The following is a 22,348-nucleotide window of genomic DNA, read 5'->3' as shown; positions in this document are numbered from 1 at the left end:
CTCCACTGTCAATTCTATGAATCACTTTCCCTTTTAGGAAGAACTGATTGTTTACTTTCTCCTCCTTTTATATCTTAATCAAGTGTATGTGATACACTTATGGTATGGAATTGGTATTTGCTGTGTAGGTGTCTGCCTCCCTCTATAAAATGCCCTGGAGGTCAGGAAGTGTGCTTAGTTCTTCTCAGTAAATTCACTATTGAGCACAGAATTAGGCACCTAATAGGTACTCAATTTCAGTTTTTTAAAATGCAGTGCCAGAAGGTACACATATAAAGATGTTCTTTATGACTGATTCTAGACCAAGAAAAGAGTTATTGAAATTACAGGATGGCAAATCAATAAATTTTAAATTATTTTCATTGTAAAATATATGGTTTTGAAGAAAGAAAACTTCAAAATTTAGCTCTGCTACCTATTCACTTCATGATCTTGGACAAGTTATTTTTGTTCTTTCAGTTTTTGCATTTAAAAAATGAGCATAATATTATATAGTTTTCAAAGAATTAGATGAGACAACATAATTAGCACAGTGTCTGGCAATAGTTGGCACTTAAAAATGTTGGTGTACATTTACTTTCCTTCCTTTCTGCGCACAATTATCCGCTTTCCCCTTATTATAGTTGCCCACTATGTAACAAAAAGTTTTACAAAAGTGGATCATTTCCATATTTTATTATAGTTTGGTATGGACATGAAACTTCTTTTATATCCTATGGCAAAGTAAAAATCACCACTAGTTACATGTTTTATATAATACAGTAAATTCTCAGTTTTGGCACTGAAATTATGTCTCAGGCAAATTGGGATAGTTGGTTACCTTATACCTTGTGTGCTCTGCACAGTGCAATTAGAAGTTGTGGGATTAGTATTAGATAATATGATATTAAAGACTTTTCCACTTTGGGCAAGTGACTTTTCATAACTCACTTACGCTACTGCCTGTCTCTTCATTCATGTATATTTGTATATTATATATTATTACATAATAATAACACTTCCTCTATTGTGTGAGAAGTGAGATTAAATGAGAAAATGTGTTTAAAACACAGGGAATAGTACATTATACTAAATACTGAATCACCCAATAACAGCTTAAAGAATGAATGGATAAATGCAAATATCATATCCTACCTTACTGGCTTGATGTTAAGTCCTAAACTAAGAAGTGGTTTTCGGAGTTAAAAAGGTTCATAACCATAAATGGCTATGTCAGTATATTTAGGAGCTTTCTTGATGGTCTCAGAAGTCTACTTAAATCCTACACACCTGAAATTGACAGGTTTGAAGTTGTTTTAAAGAACAAGATGGTTTCTCCTAGAGTAAAATAATCAAAATGGGTATTTTATTACTTTAAATGACACACTATAATACATAGTTTCTTTGGAATAGCTTCTGTAGGAAACAGATTCTTATCCCCATTAACAAGCTATGCTGTCTTTTGTACTCTACACATTTGTACCTGTAACAATGTGTTTTTTTGCTTAATTTGGAATTGGTTTTAACCTTAAATCTATTTGAAATTCCTGAATCTACATGACGACTCTGTTGATTTGGTTCCATGTTTTCTCTTAATTTCTTTATTTTATTTTTTAAATTTAGAAGCCATCCAAATGCTCTGAAAAATGATGAAGAATCAATTATTTTACCCAATGATAAAATCGCTGAGCAGAAATTAGGAGGAGGGACTACATTTGTGAAATCTGTAGCATTTCTTAATCTAGATTTGTTTCAGAGTAAATAAAAGGTGTGAGGTTTGAGAAATGAGACGTAATTTTCCTGCCAGTTCCAGAGAACAGTGGCATACCATCTGCATCAATTAACTTCAGTAATATTCAGTACTATCCTGCCTACTGAAAATTACCATATGGGAAAAAAGACTTCTCTGTAATTAGACATGTCTTGTTGACAATGAAAGTTACTGCCAATGATGCCTAATGTTAGATTTTGTTTTCACTCTAAGACACTAACCATATTGCAAAATTTTAATAACATATGAATTTTTAAGAGTGGCTCTCTTGTTTTTTTTATTACATCCATATTTACAAAAGTGTTATGACAATGATAAAATTAAAGGTACGTGTTTTAAAATGATCTGGTTTATGACTTTTTGCTTTCAACTATAGTGAAATGATTGATTATACACCAATAAATTATGTAATTACTACTAGGTAGGAAGGATGCATTCTCATGACTTGAATAGACTACTAGGTAGGTATAATAGACTACTAGGTAGGAATAATTACTACTAGGTAGGAAGGATGCATTCTCATGACTTGAAATACTATGTAATACCTAAGTTCAAAACTGAATTAAACCATGTGACAAATAAATAATTTTATGCTGCCTTTGTTCTTGATTTATTTTCTGTGAAACACTTTTGTGTAGGTAATTTAAAAATAGATACTACATTAAGTCAGCACATATGTAATGAATGGCTAACTTTAAAAAATAAGTTTTTCAATATGCCATGCACTATTCTAAGGGTTCTACAGGTGTGACCTCATTTAACCCTCATACCAACCCCTGTGGCGAGGATAAATACTAGTTCAGTTTAACAGCTCAGATTACAGATGCACTGAGAGTTTAAGCAACTTGCCCAAGGATGCACAGAGAGCAACTGGCAGAGCCAAGACTTGAATGCAGGAGACCTAGTTCCAGGGTCTGAGTTTTTGACCATCTTCTGATACCCCCAAATGATACTTGGGTCTCCACTAGTAATTTGAAGACATAAAGCATTACCCTAAATAACTGTGCCTCATCTTAGAAACACATTCTGGAAACGCATTATGGACTGGGCACTGTGTTGCTCCCAAAGATGTTTTGTCCTTGAGAAGCTGCAGGATTTTAAGGTTTTATTTATGTATTTATTTATATATTTATTTATTTATTTAGAGACAGAGACAATGCAGGGGGCCGAGGGGCAGAGAGAGGGATACAGAGAATTCCAAGCAGGCTCTGCACTGTCAGCATGGAGCCTGATGAGGGGCTTGAACTCAGGAAAACCACAAGATCATGACATAATGCCAATACCAAGAGTCAGATGCTTATCCAACTGAGCCACCCAGGCACCCTGAGAAGTTCTTGGATTTTAAAGCCTCATAAAGCTCTATAATATTCTATATAAACAGGCAATACAGGCTAAGGAAACTTGCTGGAAAAAAACCTTTAGATTTTGCTTCCCCCATTCTTAAGTATCAACTGATGATAATAATGCTGAGGATCCTTCAAGGAAATATTTTAAGAGAGTCTTGAAGCTTTTGAGAGAAGGTAGCATATTTTCCAGTAGTGTTTCAAATGGTATCCTTTATTTCTGGTTTCATAAGTGTCTTATGGTTATACAACTAATCAAATATTCAGCATTTTGGTCTTTTGTACCATTTGCTAATCAAAAGAAAATCAACACAAAATCTAAAAATAAAGCAAATGTCCAGAGAGGACAGATTTAATTCTAGCTACATAGGTTATTTATGGTGAGATTTTTAACAACGGAGAAAGTATTTCTTAAATGAAACACATATATAAGTTAAACTACCGACTACTTTCCTTTTTCCCTTCCAGGAAAGTTACTACTTATTTTTGAGCCTTTTCTGTAATTCTTATAAGGAGTTTAATTTAAAAAAAAAGAGAAAGTTCAGTTTTGCTAATTAAACTTTCTTTTAAGACCTCTGTGAACACAACTATGAAAACCCTACGTTGTGCCACAGGCACCTTCCACTGTGCTTTGTCCTACAAGGCAAAAGAATGCTGCGATGTGACAAGTTTTATAACAGGGTTGGTCTATCCCCACTTATTTATGTTCACAAGTGGCCCAGCAGCCCATGAGGGCATGCATACAGCCCTCTGGGAGAGGAAAAGACATTTGAGCAGCTCAGTTACTTATCGTGTTTCCAATTAAGGTGTAAACACAAAGACACAGCAATTCCAACCAACACAGAAATTAAACACTAATTCACATGGAGACCCAGTTAATTTAGCAAGCTGTATAAAGTTTTTTTTTAGAATTTCTCTTTGTGAAAAGAAAATGATTCCAGGATGAATCTTTTGAAAGTGTTGATAGTTTCTTTGAATAGCATCAAAAAAGAGGACACAATTTGTAATAATAAAACATGAAGATCTCTAGGGAGTAGACGTATATTCTCAACTGAGAATTTAAACAGCCATATAAATAAGGTCCAGATTTTTAAGATTCAAACTTTTTAAACTATATTAAGATAAAAGTAGCATTTATGCCAATAAGAATGTATAATAACTAAGGTCAAAAGCTAATAGTATTTAAAGAATCTGAAAATAGTAAAAAAACACTAGTAAAGTAGAAGTAAAAAGAACTAGTAAAAATGTGGAGATTACTTAAAGACTTAATATCTTTCATGTTTTTCTGGGAAAAAATAGAAATTCTCTTTTTTTCCATTTTCTATATGAGTGTGTGTATATATATATATATGTATGTGTATATATATATATATATATATGTATATATAATTTATTGTCAAATTGGTTTCCATACAACACCCAGTGCTCATCCCAACAGGTGCCCTCCTCAATGCACATCACCCACTCTCCCCTCTCTCCCACCCCCCGTAAACCCTCAGTTTGTTTTCAGTATTTAAGAGTCTCTTATGGTTTGCCTCCTTCCCTCACTGTAACTTTTTTTCCTCCTTCCCCTCCCCTATGGTCTTCTGCTAAGTTTCTCAGGATCCATATATGAGTGAAAACATATGGTATCTGTCTTTCTCTGACTGACTTATTTCACTTAGCATAACACTCTCCAGTTCCATCCACGTTGCTACAAAGGGCCATGTTTCATGCTTTCTCATTTCCACATAGTACTCCATTGTGTATATAAACCACATCTTTATCCATTCGTCAGTTGATGGACATTTAGGTTCTTTCCATAATTTGGCTATTGCTGAAAGTGCTGCTATAAATATTAGGGTGCAAGTGCCCCTATGCATCAGCACTCCTGTATCCCTTGGGCAAATTCCTAGCAGTGCTATTGCTGGGTCATAGGGTATTTCTATTTTTAATTTTTTGAAGAACCTCCACACTGTTTTCCAGAGTGGCTGCACCAGTTTGCATTCCCACCAACAGTGAAAGAGGGTTCCCATTTCTCCACATCTTCGCCAGCATCTATAGTCTCCTAATTTCTTCATTTTAGCCACTTAGACTGGTGGGAGGTGGAATCTCAGTGTGGTTTTGATTTGTATTTCCCTGATGAGGAGTAATGTTGAGCATCTTTTCATGTGCCTGTTGGCCATCCGGATGTCTTCTTTAGAGAAGTGTCTATTCATGTCCTCTGCCCATTTCTTCACTGATTATTTGTTTTTCGGGTGTGGAGTTTGGTGAGTTCTTTATAGATTTTGGATACTAGCCCTTTGTCTGATATGTCATTTGCAAATATCTTTTCCCATTCCGTCGGTTGCCTTTTAGTTTTGTTGATTGTTTCCTTTGCAGTGCAGAAGCTTTTTGTCTTCATGAGGTACCAATAGTTCATTTTTGCTTTTAATTCCCTTGCCTTTGGAGATGTGTCAAGTAAGAAATTGCTGCAGCTGAGGTCAGAGAGGTTTTTTCCTGCTTTCTCCTCTAGGGTTTTGATGGTTTCCTGTCTCACATTCAGGTTCTTCATCCACATTGAGTTTCTTTTTGTGAACAGTGTGAGAAAGTGGTCTAGTTTCATTCTTCTGCATGTTGCTATCCAGTTCTCCCAGCACCATTTGTTAAAGAGACGGTCTTTTTTCCATTGGATATTCTTTCCTGCTTTGTCAAAGATTAGTTGGCCATACATTTGTGGGTCCAATTCTGGAGTCTCTATTCTTTTCCATTGGTGTGTGTGTCTGTTTTTGTGCCAATACCATTCTGTGTTGATGATTCATCTCGGTAGTAGAGGCTAAAGTCTGGGATTGTGATGTCTCCTGCTTTGGTCTTCTTCTTCAACATTACTTTGGCTATTCGGGGCCTTTTGTGGTTCCACACAAATTTTAGGATTGCTTGTTCTAGCTTCAAGAAGAATGCTGGTGCAATTTTGATAGGGATTGCATTTAATGTGTAGATTGCTTTGGGTAGTATTCACATTTTAACAGTATTTATTCTTCCAATCCATGAGTATGGAATATTTTTCCATTTCTTTGTATCTTCTTCAATTTCCTTCCTAATCTTTCTGTAGTTTTCAGCATACAGATCTTTTACATCTTGGGTTAGATGTATTCCTAGGTATTTTATTATTCTTGTTGCAATTATGAGTGGGATCAGTTTGTCTTTCTGTTGCTTCATTATTGGTGTATAAAAATGCAACCGATCTGTACATTAATTTCGTATCCTGTGACTTTGATGAATTTGTGTATCAGGTCTAGCAGACTTTTGGTGAAGTCTATCAGGTTTTCCATGTATAGTATCATGTCATCTGCAAAAAGCGAAAGCTTGACTTCATCTTTGCGAATTTTGATGCCTTTGATTTCCTTTTGTTGTCTGATTGCTGATGCTAGAACTTCCAACACTATGTTAAACAACAGCAGTGAGAGTGGGCATCCCTGTCGTGTTCCTTTCTCAGGAGGAAAGCTCTCAGTTTTTCCCCACTGAGGATGGTATTAGCTGTGGGCTTTTCATAAATGGCTTTTATGATGTTTAAGTATGTTCCTTCTATCCTGACTTTCTCGAGGGTCTTTATTAAGAAAGGATGCTGAATTTTGTCAAATGCTTTTTCTGCATCGATTGACAGGATCATATGGTTCTTATCTTTTCTTTTATTAATGTGATGTATCATGTTGATTGACTTGTGAATATTGAACCAGCCCTGCAGCCCAGGAATGAATCCCACTTGATCATGGTAAATAATTCTTTTATATGCTGTTGAATTTGATTTGCTAGTATCTTGTTGAGAATTTTTGCATTCATATTCATCAGGGATATTGGCCTGTAGCTCTCTCTTTTTGCTGGGTCTCTGTCTGGTTTGGGTATCAAAGCAATGCTGGCTTCATAGCTTCATAGAATGAGTCTGGAAGTTTTTCTTACCTTTCTAATTTTTGGAACAGCTTGAGAAGGATAGGTATTATCCTGCTTTAAATGTCTGGTAGAATTTCCCAGAGATTTTTGATAACTAACTCAATTTCTTCACTAGTTATGGGTCTGTTCAAATTTTCTATTTCTTCCCGTTTGAATTTTGGAAGTGCATGGATGTTTAGAAATTTGTTCATTTCTGCCAGGTTGTGCAGTTTATTGGCATATAATTTTTCATACTATTCCCTGATAATTGCTTGTATTCCTGAGGGATTTGTTGTAATAATTCCATTTTCATTCATGATTTTATCTATTTGGGTCCTTTCTCTTTTCTTTTTGAGAAGTCTGGCTAGAGGTTTATCAATTTTGTTTATTTTTTCATAAAACCAAGTCTTGGTTTAATTGACCTGCTCTACTTTTTTTTAGATTCTATATTGTTTATTTATTATTTCTCTTCTTCTTCTGGGTTTGGGGTGTCTTTGCTATTCTGCTTCTAGTTCCTTTAGGTGTGCTGTTAGATTTTGTATTTGGGATTTTTCTTATTTCTTGAGATAGCCCTGGATTGCAATGTATTTTCCTCTCAGGACTGCCTTACTGCATCCTAAAACGTTTGGATTGTATTATCATTTTCATTTGTTTCTATATATTTAAATTTCTTCTCTAATTGCGTGGTTGACCCATTCATTCTTTAGTAGGATGTTCTTTAACCTCCATGCTTTTGGAGGTTTTCCGGACTTTTCTCTGTGGTTGATTTCAAGTTTCATAGCACTGTGATATGAAAGTGTGCATGGTATGATCTCAGTTATTTTACACTTATTAAGGGCTGTTTTGTGACCCAGTATGTGATCTACCTTGGAGAATGTTCCATGTGCACTTGAGAAGAGTGCACATGAGCAATTTTCCATTGCTTTGGGGTGTAGAGTTCTAAATATATCTGTCAAGTTCATCTGATCCAATATATCATTCAGGGCCCTTGTTTCTTTATTGATTCTCTGTCTATATGATCTACCCATTGTTGTAAGTGGAGTATTAAAGTCCCCTGCATTTACCACATTCTTATCAATGAGGTTGCTTATGTTTGTGATTGTTTTATATATTTGGGTGTGCCACATTTGGTGCATAGACATTTATAATTGTTAGTTCTTCTTGATGGATAGACCCTGTAATTATTATATAATGCCCTTCTTCATCTCTTGTTGCAGCCTTTAAATTAAAGTCTAGTTTGTCTGATATAAGTATGGCTACTCCGCCTTTTTTTTTGACTTCCAGTAGCATGATAGATAGTTCTCCATCCCCTCACTTTCAATCTGAAGGTGTCCTCAGGTCTAAAATGAGTCTCTTGTAGACAGCACATAGATGGGTCTTGTTTTTTTATCCATTCTGATACCCTATGTCTTTTGGTTGGAGCATTTAGTCCATTTACATTCAGTGTTATTACTGAAAGATATGGGTTTAGAGTCATTGTGATATCTGTAGAGGTTTCATGCTTGTAGTGGTGTCTCTGGTACTTTGTGTTCTTGCAACATTTCACTCACAGAGTCCCCCTTAGGATCTCTTGTAGGGCTGGTTAGTGGTGATGAATTCCTTCTGTTTTTGTTTGTTGGGGAAAACCTTTGTCTCTCCTATTCTGAATGACAGACTTGCTGGGTAAAGGATTCTTGGTTGCATATTTTTTTTCCGTTCATCACATTGAAGATTTCCTGCCATTCCTTTCTGGCCTGCCAAGTTTCAGTAGATAAGTCTGCTACTACCCTCATGTGTCTACCTTTGTATGTTAAGGTCCGTTTATCCCTAGCTGCTTTCAGAATTCTCTCTTTATCCTTGTATTTTGTCAGTTTCACTATGATATGTTATGCAGAAGATCTATTCAAGTTATGTCTGAAGGGAGTTCTCTGTGCCTCTTGGATTTCAATGCCTGTTTCCTTTCCCAGATCGGGGAAGTTCTCAGCTATGATTTGTTCAAGTACACCTTTAGCCCTTTTTTCTCTCTCTTCTGGATTTCCTATGATATGGATATTGTTCCATTTGATTGCATCATTTAGTTCTCTAATTCTCCCCTAGTACTCCTGGATTTTTTTCTCTCTCTTTTTCTTAGCTTCCTCTTTTATCCATAATTTTACCTTCTAATTCACCTATTCTCTCTTCTGCCTCTTCAATCTATGCTGTGACTGCCTCCATTTTATTTTGCACCTCATTTATAGCATTTTTAATTCATCATGACTATTTTTTAGTCCCTTGATCTCCGTAGCAATAGATTCTCTGCTGTCCTCTATGCTTTTTTCAAGCCCAGCAATTAATTTTATGACTATTATTCTAAATTCTTGTTCAGTTATATTGGTTAAATTGGTTTTGATAAATTAATTAGCTGTTGCTATTTCCTGGAATTTCTTTTGAGGAGAATTCTTCTGTTTTGTCATTTTGGTGAGTTTTCTGTCCCTTTGTGTTCTAAAAGCTTGTTGTGTGCTCTGCACCTGCAAGCACTGCTATATTAAATGATGGTCATACACTGTCCAGGGCCTGGACATTCAGGAGGTATTTTTTTTGGAGATTGTTACTTGTTCTTTGTTGTGTGACTTTGGCTATTTTATTACCCTACTCGTAGTGACATTTTGGACCCTCCACCAGGTGTGCTTTGATTTGTTCCTTGGAGTAGCCCTGCCAAGTTCTGTGGTTCGGGTCGTGCAGATTGTTATGTTAATCCTCAAATCAGTTTCCTAGGTGTGCAAGATGGTTTCCTAGGTGTGCAGATGGATAGTGTTGATCTGGCTGCATTTCAGAGAGGATAGATGCAAAAAAACTTCCATGCTTTTCTGCCATCTTGGCCCCTCCCCCTTGAAATTCTCTTTATAAATGTTCAAGAATTTGATATCAAATGCATCTTGCAGCTCTATTTTTAAAAATTTTCTTTTAGGCTAGTATCCAAAATCTATAAAGAGCTCACCAAACTCCACACCCGAAAAACAAATAACCCAGTGAAGAAATGGGCAGAAAACATGAATAGACACTTCTCTAAAGAAGACATCCGGATGGCCAACAGGCACATGAAAAGATGTTCAGCGTCGCTCCTTATCAGGGAAATACAAATCAAAACCACACTCAGGTATCACCTCACGCCAGTCAGAGTGGCCAAAATGAACAAATCAGGAGACTATAGATGCTGGAGAGGATGTGGAGAAACGGGAACCCTCTTGCACTGTTGGTGGGAATGCAAATTGGTGCAGCCGCTCTGGAAAGCAGTGTGGAGGTTCCTCAGAAAATTAAAAATAGACCTACCCTATGACCCAGCAATAGCACTGCTAGGAATTTATCCAAGGGATACAGGAGCACTGATGCATAGGGCCACTTGTACCCCAATGTTCATAGCAGCACTCTCAACAATAGCCAAATTATGGAAAGAGCCTAAATGTCCATCAACTGATGAATGGATAAAGAAATTGTGGTTTATATACACAATGGAATATTACATGGCAATGAGAAAAAATGAAATATGGCCTTTTGTAGCAACGTGGATGGAACTGGAGAGTGTGATGCTAAGTGAAATAAGCCATACAGAGAAAGACAGATACCATATGGTTTCACTCTTATGTGGATCCTGAGAAACTTAACAGGAACCCATGGGGGAGGGGAAGGAAAAAAAAAAAAAGAGGTTAGAATGGGAGAGAGCCAAAGCATAAGAGACTGTTAAAAACTGAGAACAAACTGAGGGTTGATGGGGGGTGGGAGGGAGGAGAGGGTGGGTGATGGGTATTGAGGAGGGCACCTTTTGGGATGAGCACTGGGTGTTGTATGGAAACCAATTTGTCAATAAATTTCAGAAAAAAAAAATTTTCTTTTAAATGCACTGTCGATCTTACACGAGGATAATGATGTTCATTTATGTCAACTACACATAACTCTCTAAAACATTGAGTTTATAAGAACCTAGGATTCTTCATTTATGGATTTCAAGGTGTCCAGAGACCTCCTGAAATTGTATGCACATATTTACATATATGATCATATATCTATTTTCTTGGTGAAGAGTCTGTTATTTTTGACCAAGAAACAGTATAATCCATTAGAAATCTCAGTCCATGACCTGTATTACAACATCAGGACTCTATAGGAGTCCTTAAATTCGTAAATTCTGCAATTGATTAAAGGTTTCACAAACTGGATATTATTTGAAAGTTTGAATTATACCTTCAATTTTGTATATGCTCCCATCCTGAGTTTTCTTATCCCATGTGGGATAAGAAACATCTTCACATTGTCTTATGTAAGTTTTTAATTATTTTTTAACCTGTTGTGTATTTTTCCTCAGTAAGTCAAAGAACTGTGCTCTTTGGAACCAACTGACTTGAAGCCATAGAGGAAGCAGACTAAACACACATTGACATTATCCAGCCAGCCCCTCTTGCACAGGTTTTGAAACTATCAGTATATCCCAAAAAGTGTTTTTAAATAACCATCTAACATAGCAATAAGAGTGTGTAGATATTTTAAAGGGGTAGTTTATTGGGGACATGACTAGAAATACAATTACTCATATCACTTTCCTTGTGCTTCTCTTGGCTGGGAGTGGTCTCTGTCATTTTATCAGTGACTCTCTTTTCTCTATGCCACTCCTCAGTCCTGAGATAGAATAATCTTGTTCTCCTGCCCATTCCTGCCCCAGATTTCCCATGCCAGTTTTTTAATAGTTGCAGTTCTGCAGCGTTTCCTTCTGAAGCTTGCAGTTGCACAAACTTTCGAGGAGGAGGGTTCTCTGGGGAGAACCATATAAAATAAGTACTGAGTAGGGGCTATTGGGTCCTAGGTGGAATCACACGAATGTCAAGGAACAAAGAATCCAGGAGTTAGGAATCCAGATGAAAGTTTTTCTTTTTTGTTTTTTAACCATAGTTCATGTTTTGAATAATTTATTCAGGATTTTACTTTGTATGCTTAATCCAGTTTTTCCTATACCCTTTATAATTAGCTTTTGGTTTGAGTGGGCACATGCAAATACTGATTCACACACACCTCACTCAAGGTAATTGGCAACATTCTCAGCTGCAGAAATGTATAAAATATACATCCTTTAATTAAAGAGCTTTTCTCCTCTTAAAAGTCTCTTACTTAAAAAGTAAACCACTGTCTCTTATCTTTTATGCATATTTATTACAACAATATTTTGTTAAAGATAAAATAAGGTCAATTGTCATCTATACTACATAAAAATATGAAAAGAATAATCATCCTCAGAACTATAGCCAATATGAATTATTTTGTCAGAAATTATTAATTTTGAAATATCAAATTATGGATCTCAAGCAAAGTTACTGACCTTTTTTAGAATGCCTGAACATATAAAAAATGAGATGGTTTACTTTGATTTTTCTGAACTGCAGTTCAATTGTATTTAAAAGTTATACACTTTCCTACTGTTGATTTCCCTTGACATACTGAGTTCATGCCAATTTTCCTTAACTTACATATATTCTTTCAAAGTCTGCCACAAAGTCTTATATATTTGTGTTGCTGCTTTTCTTCAGTCCTCTGTATGCATCAAAACTGATATTATATTCACTAGCTCTGAGAATCTCTGCAGCTTCAACTTTATTTATCATTCCTAACTTATTTCTACCATCTAAACTATATGCTTTCTGAATAAAAATTTTTTGCCTGAATAATAGTGCATGTAATATTTGCCCTGACTCCATATCAGATAGGATTTCACATGAAATATGGAAAGGAAAATATTGATAATCATGGTTAATGGATTTTGAAGACATTTTAATATTGGCTTAGCTCTGTAAGTCCTTTGCTATAGAAATGGTCTACTTAGATCTGTTGTTAGTGTATAGAAAATCGGACCGTGCATTCATTTCCTAACATTGCTAGTCAGGGGACACTCATGAGGATATGAAAAAGTCTGGCTATCTGAGTAGAAGGCTCATTCAAATCTTTTTTCAAAGGGTAAAAAAATAATAGTAAACATTATTTTAGTTATATATTTAGTGACTGCAAATCTGGTGTTTGGGTCCCATATGTTCGTATTTCTCCTGCTATCTGTTTCAGTGTAAGCAGATGAGTCTCGTGGGATTGATTCACTCCATCTTTGCCATTTACTTTGAACCTAACACATGGAAGGCAATGAAGAGAAGCTCAGGTAAAAATGTCAAAAGAGGTGTTTTATACATAGCATTGTATTTAAAGCACTAGCAGACAAACTGAGATGGTGTTTCAGAAGAACAGTCCCTCAACAACTGAAGAGCTTCCAAGATTAACCACAAAGGAAGTATTAGGAAGATCTTGAACAATGATTTCTTTCAGAATTTATCTATTTCTAAATCCCTCATGCTGCCTGTTTCCTTTGTTTTCTCTTTCATAGACTTTGGTTATAATTGATAAATCTTGTTAGTTTAAAGCGTATGTTTGAGTTTGGTCTTGAATCATGTGTGTGTGTTTGTGTGTGTGTGTATAATTAAGTAAATATTATATATATATGTGTGTGTGTATAATGTGTGTATATGCATATAAATATTATATATAGTAAATTATATGTATTTACATATAAATATATATGTAATATTTACCTAATTAAAGAAAAATACAGTCTCCCACAACTGACTAAAAACTGCTAAAATATGTAACCTAGAATTTCGATGATCTAAAGCTACTAACCTAGGTTATTATTTTCTGAGTAAATATTAGATAATGAGTATGCTTTTATATTTTATAAGTAGGTCTAGTTTTTAAGACACATTGTGATGTCTGGATCTTAGTGTAAATTTAAGATACTACACAATGTCAGATAGTTATTGCTGTGCAGTGACAGAAAAGAATAAATCAGGAAACGTCCATATATTATCTTATCATTGTAACTGTGTAATTTTATTTCCCAATAACTTTATTATGCTGGTTTTATTTGTATGTGCTATACGTATGAAATCGCCAAAAACATAAAGGGTTTGGGTAGAGGCAGAGTCTGTCATACGATAAGCCACAAATCTAAGACCCTATTTGTAATCAGTGCTCTGTGACAGATAAAAATGTTCCATCCTACTTTCAGATACTGTATGCCTACAGAATTAAATCAAAGAAACAACTTGATGGAGGCACCTGGCTTGCTCAGTTGTTTAAGCATCCAACTTCAGCTCAGGTCATGATCTCGCAGTCTGTGAGTTCTAGCTCCATGTCGGGCTCTGTGCTGACAGCTCAGAGCCTGGAGCCTGCTTCAGATTCTATGTGTTTTCCTCTTTCTCTGCCCCTCCTCTGTGCATGCTCTATCTCTTTCTCTCTTGAAAATAAATAAACATTAAAAAATTAAAAAAAGAAATAACTACATGTATTAAAGAGGACAATTTATTTCCATTTTAGAGTATGTGCCTGATTATACATTTAGAAAAGGGGCATTACTTCTTTTCAGAGAGGTAGAATTTGATTCTAATTTTTTAAAGTTTATGTATTTTTCAGAGAGAGAGCGAGAGAGCGAGAGAGAGAAAGAATTAGTGGGAGAGGGGCAGAGAGAGAGAGGAGGACAGAGGATCTGAAGCAGGCTCTGTGTTCACAGCAGAGAGCCAGATGCAGGGCTTGAATTCATGAACTCTGAGATCAAGACCTGAGCTGAAGTCAGCCCTTAACTAACTGAGCCACCCAGGTGCCCCAAATTTGACTTTAATAAGGAGGTATACAGCAGGGGAAGACTTTGCATTAAAAAATATAATATCAGTTCTGCCATTCTACCTTCTCCTCTCTCAGCTTCCTTCTCTCTTCTATTTCCTTCTCTCCTCTTGTCTCTTCTTCTCTCCTGTGACTTTTCTTACTTTATTGAGTAACTACTGCTTGAAAGGCACTGCATCAAAGAATATTACTGGGTGATCAAAAATAATGAAATCTTGCCATTTGCAACAATGTATCTAGATGGAACTAGAGTGTAAGTGAAATAAGTGTGTCAAAGACAAATATCATATGATTTCATTCATATGTGGAATTTAAGAAACAAAAGAGATGAACATAGGGGAAGGGAAAGAAAAATAAGATAAAAACAGGGAGGGAGGCAAACCATAAGAGACTCTTAACTATAGAGAACAAACTGAGGGTTGCTGGAGGAGAGGTTGGGGGGGATTGGGCTAAATGGGTGATGGGCATTAAGGAGGGCACTTGTCGGGATAAGCAGTGGGTGTTATACGTAAGCGATGAATCACTAAATTCTACCAGTACTACACTATATGTTAATTAACTTGAATTTAAATAAATTTAAAAAAAGAAAGAAAATAAATATATGAATATACTTGCTATTTAATTTTCAGTCAATTAGTTTCTGGCATTTTTCTCTATTTGAAACTAAGAAAGATAACTCTTTACTACGACCTTTCTAGAAATAAAAAAAGGTCATATAGACAGTATAAACAATTGACAATAGTTAAATAAATACTGATTTTAGGCTTGTCTGCTTTCTGGGTCTCATAATTAAATGATTCATTGCAGTTAGTGCAAAAATAAGTACTATAGGGGCACCTGGGTGGCTCAGTGGGTTGAGTCCCACTCCTGGTTTTGGCTCAGGTCATGATCTCACAGTTCATGAGTGCAACTCCCCCATTGGGCTCTGCGCTGACAGAGCAGAGCCTGCTTGGTATTCCCTCTCTCACTCGTTATCCCTCCCATGTGTGTGTGTGTGCTCTCTGTCTCTCTCTCAAATTAAATAAATAGACTTAAAAAAATAAGTACTATATAAACACTGTTCCTTGATAGCATAGTGTGACATGAATACAAAGAAATGATTTTATAAGAAACATCATCGTGTATCTCATTTAAATTCGATTAAGATAAGTAACTGGGAACTAAATTAGCACCATCATTAGAACAGGCTTTGTGATTTCCTTGAATCACATAGCTAATGTCTTTTGAGACCCTCAAAGTACTGTGACAAAGAATCAATTGGGATAAAGCAAATTGATCGCTGCCCAGTCGCCATCAAACATTGGCCAACTGTTCAAAGTGCCACGGTACAGGTCAAGGGAGGAACTATTTTCTTGATGATGTCCTAAACCTAACGGGTGATGAGTTCATTTATTAGATAGCAAAGAAATACTTTTAAAAAATATGAAAGAATAAAAACTCATGATTACTACTTCATTCTCCTTTACACAAAATTATAAAGGAAATTCTCGGGAAATAACCTATAGATGAATGTAAGAGGATAAAAATTACCTTTGAAATTGTAGCAGTCATTACTGAATAGTGCCAGAGGAAATGCACAGGGATCACTTATCAAAGTGATATAAGCCAGGAAAAGTGAGTTGAGTTAATTTCAGTTTGAGGGAACAGGAACAAGTTTAGATCTATAAATTTTTTATGAAGCAATTTTGTTACACCTGATTTGTATGTAAGTCATGGAAACTGAACTGAGTTTTCTTTCGTATGAAAGCTGGAGGCAAATTTGGCTTAAAGCCTAGAAGAACAGAGTGCTAGAGTGTTCTTTCAGATCTCTCTCTAGAAAGTTGCTTCTGTGTATGTGCTATAGAAACATCATCTTTCTTCTATTATTCTCAGTGGCTAAATGACAAGGGTTATTTATTTATTTATTTTTAGCAGTAATGCTGAATAATTCAAGTTACTTCTGAACTTTGTAATGTCATTTCTGCCAAACATACCTAAATCCACTGAGATTTGTCATTAAGAGTTAAGGATTAAGCTATTAAACTACAAATCATCCATTCCTCAATTCTAATCACTGAGATATTAATAATATATGTGAAAACTGCCTTTTTATATTTGCAGCTCTGAGAGCTTAGCTTACATAGATTTTTATTTTGTGTCTTTTGAGACACCACCATCACCACCAACAGTAAGAATAATAACATTTCTGAGCAACTGATACCATTTTTGTTTCTAAAGAGGAAAAAAAAAAGTGGCACTCATTAGAATTAAAACTGCTAGTTTTAAATTCATGTAGTTTTGGTTCCTACTGTATCAGTGACATTGCTGGCCACAAAGCCTCCAACCATATCGGTAATTGTCCAATGATAAAACCAAACGGCATCAAAGCATATTTACGATTTGCTATTTTGTATGTTTTAATTAAGAAGGCAAGGGTAATTGAAGAGCAACAGAAAAATAGAAATGTAATAATGTTAGGCCTTGTTGGTATAATATTGTTAAGAAAAGCAAGAAATGTGCGTGTTGCAATTTTGTTTCTATTGGATTTCCTAGTGTCTTCAAACATTCCCAGGATTGGTTGGCTGGGCCAGCCCTCCTGAATACATTGATGTCATCACCATAATTTGTGGCACAATTATGACTAAAAAACAGCAGAATTACACTAATTAAAAAAATGTTTTTGATGCAGCAGGGAGAGGGGCAGAAGGTGAGGGAGAGAGAATCTTAAGCAGGCTCCACACCCAGTGGGGGGGCTGACGTGGGCTGGATCTCATGAACTATGAGATCATGACTTGAGTCAGAATCAAGTCATACACTTAAGGAACTGAGCCACCAAGGTGGCCCTAGAATTACAATAAATAAAGCTCCAAGGGGCGCTTGGGTAGCTCAGTTGGTTAAGGGTCTGACTCTTGATTTCAGCTCAGGTCATGATCTCATGGTTGTGAGATTGAGGCCCATGACGTGCCCACTGGGCGTGGAGCCTGCTTAAGATTCTCTCTCCCTCGCCCTCTGCTTCTCTCTCTCAAAAAACAAAACAAAACAAAACTCCAAGAATCAATACCCTAATTCTATTTCTCTAAGACACATATAAAATATAAAGTGGGTTTATATCTTTTATACAACAGAAGAAGGCAGCTTGATATTTTATAAATTGGCAGGGAAAAAAACAATTTGTTTCTGAAATAATATCATGGATAATCCAGAAAGTGATTTACTAAACTTTGAAATTGCATTTCATTTCATCTCATTTCATTTTTAAAAGTATTTTTTACCAATTTTTTTTTAATGTTTATTCATTTTGTAAGACAGACACAGAGAGTGAGTGAGGAAGGGACAGAGAGAGGAAGAGGCACAGAATCTGAAGCAGGCTCCAGGCTCTGAGCTGTCAGCACAGAGCCTGACAAGGGGCTCAAACTCATGAGCCACGAGATAATGCCCTGAGCTGAAGTCAGATGCTTCACCAAACTGAGCCACCCAGGCGCCCCTGAAATTGCATTTTAAAATTTTCGATTTCCGGGGTGCTTGCCTGGCTCAGTCGGTTAGACATCCAGCTCTTGATTTTGGTTCAGGCCATGAACTCATGGTTGGTAGGATCAAGCCCTGGAGTGCTGTCAGCATAGAGCCTGTGCTCCTCTCTCACTTGCTCTCTGTTTCTCTGTGTCTCAAAATAAATAAATAAACATGAATAAAAACGCTCAATTCCCTGTATTTTCTTTCTTTCATTGATAAAATACAGCTTTGGTCAGACTGACATGTTTAAGGGGAAACTGTGCATTAATTTTCTTTTTCAAAAAAGTTCTTCAAGTTTCAAATTTGCTACTTTCTGGCTTCCACTCATTTCTCTTTAGTAAAATTAAACTTTAATTAAATCTCTATAAACTTGCGCAAACATTGAATTGCCTGTCAATAATGCTGTTTTTAATTCTCTTTTCTAGTGAATTCCAAGTGGCAAAGTAGCTCTACTTTATCTTATTTTTATTCTTGAGTTATAAAATTTGAGATCTGAAGCTCTAGTCCTTATTTATGTAAAAATTATTCTAGAGGAGGCAGCAGCAGTATGCTAACTGGGTGTTCAGGTTACAGATCTGTCTTCTACTTCCTTTTACCACTTTCACGGCATTAGATATTATAAATGTGGTCCCTGCATTAAAGAAAGGTCACCTGTATTTTTTTTCAACAATATATCTTAGAAATATTTATTTCTGTATTGTGTATCTTTCAGTTGTGAGCACAGTCCTGTGCTGTATATGGTGGCAGAAAACTTCACCTGAAATACCTACCAGCAGGAATCCTGGGGGGCAGAGATCCTCCCCCTGGCACTGGATGCGGGGCCTGGATGCTATTTAAAAACCCTGCCCTCAGGAAGCTGGGGCAAAACGCCTCCACCCCAATGGCCGGGAAGGATCCTTTTAAGAGATAAAAATGGACATTAATCAAAATCTATTTGTGGAAAAGCTGTTGATCATTTAACTGGGGAAAAAATCCTATCATTAATAAAAACATCAAACCTTACAAGAAAGCTATAAAATTAAAAGGAATGAATGCATTTTTATTCATAATTAAAAAAAAATCAACTTAGGTTTTGAAAAGAAAGTACTCTTAACTAGTTACAATCCCAAACGATGTACAAACAGTAGAATGTGAAGATAAAATTTCTAAACCTACATTTGACAAAGCAGATATAAATAAAAGTCGCTGAGGTTGTCTATTTGCAGAGTCGTCCACATGAGTGACAGACATGCAGGAGACAGCCACAGCGGGATCTGAGATCAAAGCTGCACTGGAAGAAGCAGTGTTTTGCTTTAGGTCTATCAGCAGTGGTGCTTAAAATGAGGAAAGCTTTTACACCATCCAGCAATTATATATGTTTTTGAAATAGCGGTAAGGAAATCCATATCCACAATTCTTAATTTGTTACACCTTCCTATTAGGGAGAAGACAGAGTTTGCAAAGGTAGAACCACATGCTTTTTCACTTTTAAGAAGGCTACTGTGAAGCAAAAAAACCCCAACAGGAAACCACTTGGAAGTTTATTCATAAGATTATATCATGAATTGTGAATAAAAGAATGTCAGAGCTGGAAAAGACATCATAGGTCATCCAGTCAAAAAATTCTCATTTATAGACTAGCAAACTAAGGCATGAAAAAGGGAAGTGATGTCACTTAGGTGGCAGACTCCTAGGACAAAATCTTCCCAGTGTAGATTAAAAATAAATAATGAGCCATTTCCTATTTGGGAGATTGCTATTCTCTGAATATGAATCAGAAACCCTTCAGTGTGGAATAACAGCATTATAATTTGGTATCTCAATGACCTGAAAGACACTAAAATCATTCAGAAGAAAATTTAATATACATGCACTATCAGTGCATGGGCAGTACTGGTAATTGATATGGTATATCTAAGTTTAATCACAGTAACCCTCTAAAAGCAAGTTACACTGATGGTTATAAGGAATGCACATCATTTGGGGCCCCTGAAGCTCCAATCAGGCCCAGCAGTTTTCAAATAAAGAGACCTTGAATCAATCCTCTCAGGCTCAGTTTTATCAAGTCTTACATTTTTGAAGAGACTTCACTCTGTTCCTTGACACAAATTTCGCACCTAAAATATGTTAAAATTCATAGCCTCTTTGAAATCTGACCAGGATTAAAGGGACCTGGTATAACACATTCTATACAACTTGCTTCTACAGAGAGAGCTGATGCTAAAGAAAAGCCAGGATTTCTTAGATCTTTAGAAATGCTTAGAAAGCGAAGTTACAATGTATATTTTAATGGGTGAGGCCTATTTATTGTGCATTGGAATAAAGAAAGCATGGAAAGAAAATCAAATGCTGTAATTAAGCTGGTTTTGCTGTTGATTTTATGAGGCTTTAGTGGAAAGGTCCAGCAGAGTTTGAGTCCCTTAAACATGAAGAGATGTGGCTAAAGTGCCAAGCAGTAGTTCTGAGGGAACTTTTGATGAACAATGAATCTAATTTCTCCTTTGCTATTACATGGGGTGTATATATCATTGAGCACAAATATTTCCTCATGTGCAATGTTTCCCATGCAAGGCATTTTTCACGTTGCAATGTTTCAACACTGTCTGAGAAAGTACCCATCACCACGGAGCATTACTGAATACCAGGTAGAGACAATTATATATTTATCCTGTATTCTTAAAGTTACAAAAGAAGTGGTGATTTTACAACAGAGAAAATAATTATAAGAAATTCAGATTTTATTATAGGTGGTAAAAACAGAAATATTCCAATTCTAGCTGATTATGGACTTATTGAAGCCAAGTGATAAGAAGTTTGGTTCAAGAATATGAGATTGTAGGGGCACCTGGGTGGCTCAATTGGTTAAGTTGGTTAATTTCAGCTCAGGTCATGATCTCATGGTTCGTTCAGTTTGAGTCCAGGGCAGAGCCTGCTTGCCATTCTCTCTTTCTCCCTCTCTCTGCCCCTCCCCTGCTTGTGTGCACACTCTCGCTCAAAAGCAAACAAACAAACAAACAAACTTAGAAAAAAGAAAAGTAGATTGTAAAAAAAACAAAAAACAAAAACCAAAAGAACATAATCATGCACAGGAAAGAAAAAAGAATATAAATGCAATTATCTCAAAAGAAATTTTGAGAAAAACAAAAGTGTGTAGAGCAGACTTTAAATAATTTTAATATGCTTCAGATTTAGAGATTTTTATCTTTCTATTATTTTGCCATATTATGTGAAATTGTTAACTTAGAAAAGATGTCCATTATTTTAACTCCTTGAAAGAAACAAAATACAAATATTATTTTATTGCTATGATTACATTGATTACTATTTCTATTGTGACAGCCTGTCATATTTAATAGCAGCTTTCATTTTCCTAAACCTGCTGCATCATTCATAATGGCTTTGTGATGTTTCTTTACTGTGGGTTAAAAGGTCTTTCATTTATTGTGGCATTTCTTCCTTAAGGGACTGTCATTTTTTAATATATGAAACAAACAGAAAAGCTAGTGTACATGAATACGTATTCAATTGAAATATGATATTATGTGATAATAATGCCTTATCAGTTTCCTCCTTAGGGTCAGTCATGTCAATAGAGATTGCATGAAACATTATAGCTCTGTTTTCACAATTGAATAATGAAGCTGAATTTATTTGTTATAATTCATATATTTGTTATCTCTTAATCTACAAGAAATTAAGTTCAGGAACCTTCTGGGATTTGATATGAAATAATTTTAGTCTGGTTTGCTCTACTGCTTAAGTTGCTGGCCCTCGCTGTCTTTATTTTTTTTTTTAATACGTAATTGTAGCAAAGAAAAAAGAGAGACACCAACCAAGAAACACACTCTTAACTATACTGAACAAACTGATGGCTATCAGAGGGGAGGTGGGTGGGGCGATGGGTGAAATAGGTGATGGGGATTAAGGAGTGCACTTGTGATGAACACTGGGTGTTGTATGGAAGTGTTGAATCACTGTATTGTACACCTGAAGCTGATATTACACTGTATGTAAACTATGGTGGATTTAAAATAAAACAAACAAAACAACAACAACAAAATAAATAAGCAATTGTGGAACTTATTAATTATATTGTAGTTAAAGAATGAACAACATCAAACACCTGTAGCAGGATAAATATAAATGTCCATCAGTATTTTGTTTTTACGTGCATGCAACAGACTCTTTGTCAACATAAGTTAGATTTTTATTTGATGAAAGTATTCCTTTAGCCACTACA

The 22,348-nt window shown here is 35.8% G+C and overlaps 1 protein-coding gene across 1 annotated transcript in view; it reads right to left on the bottom strand.

Annotated features, from left to right (window-relative positions):
- The window catches only part of EPHA6 (EPH receptor A6), an 882,015-nt gene that overhangs the window by 138,266 nt on the left and 721,401 nt on the right, over positions 1 to 22,348 (bottom strand). Inside the window, exon 13 of the mRNA XM_043593917.1 lies at positions 18,900 to 19,025. Within this exon, the coding sequence (XP_043449852.1) occupies positions 18,900 to 19,025 (126 nt within the window). The remainder of the gene's footprint in view (positions 1 to 18,899; positions 19,026 to 22,348) is intronic.

This window comes from Prionailurus bengalensis, chromosome C2, assembly GCF_016509475.1.
Source record: "Prionailurus bengalensis isolate Pbe53 chromosome C2, Fcat_Pben_1.1_paternal_pri, whole genome shotgun sequence".
Classification (NCBI taxonomy): domain Eukaryota; kingdom Metazoa; phylum Chordata; class Mammalia; order Carnivora; family Felidae; genus Prionailurus; species Prionailurus bengalensis.
The sequence above is the reverse complement of the archived record's forward strand: the minus strand, read 5'-3'. Positions and strand labels throughout refer to the sequence as shown.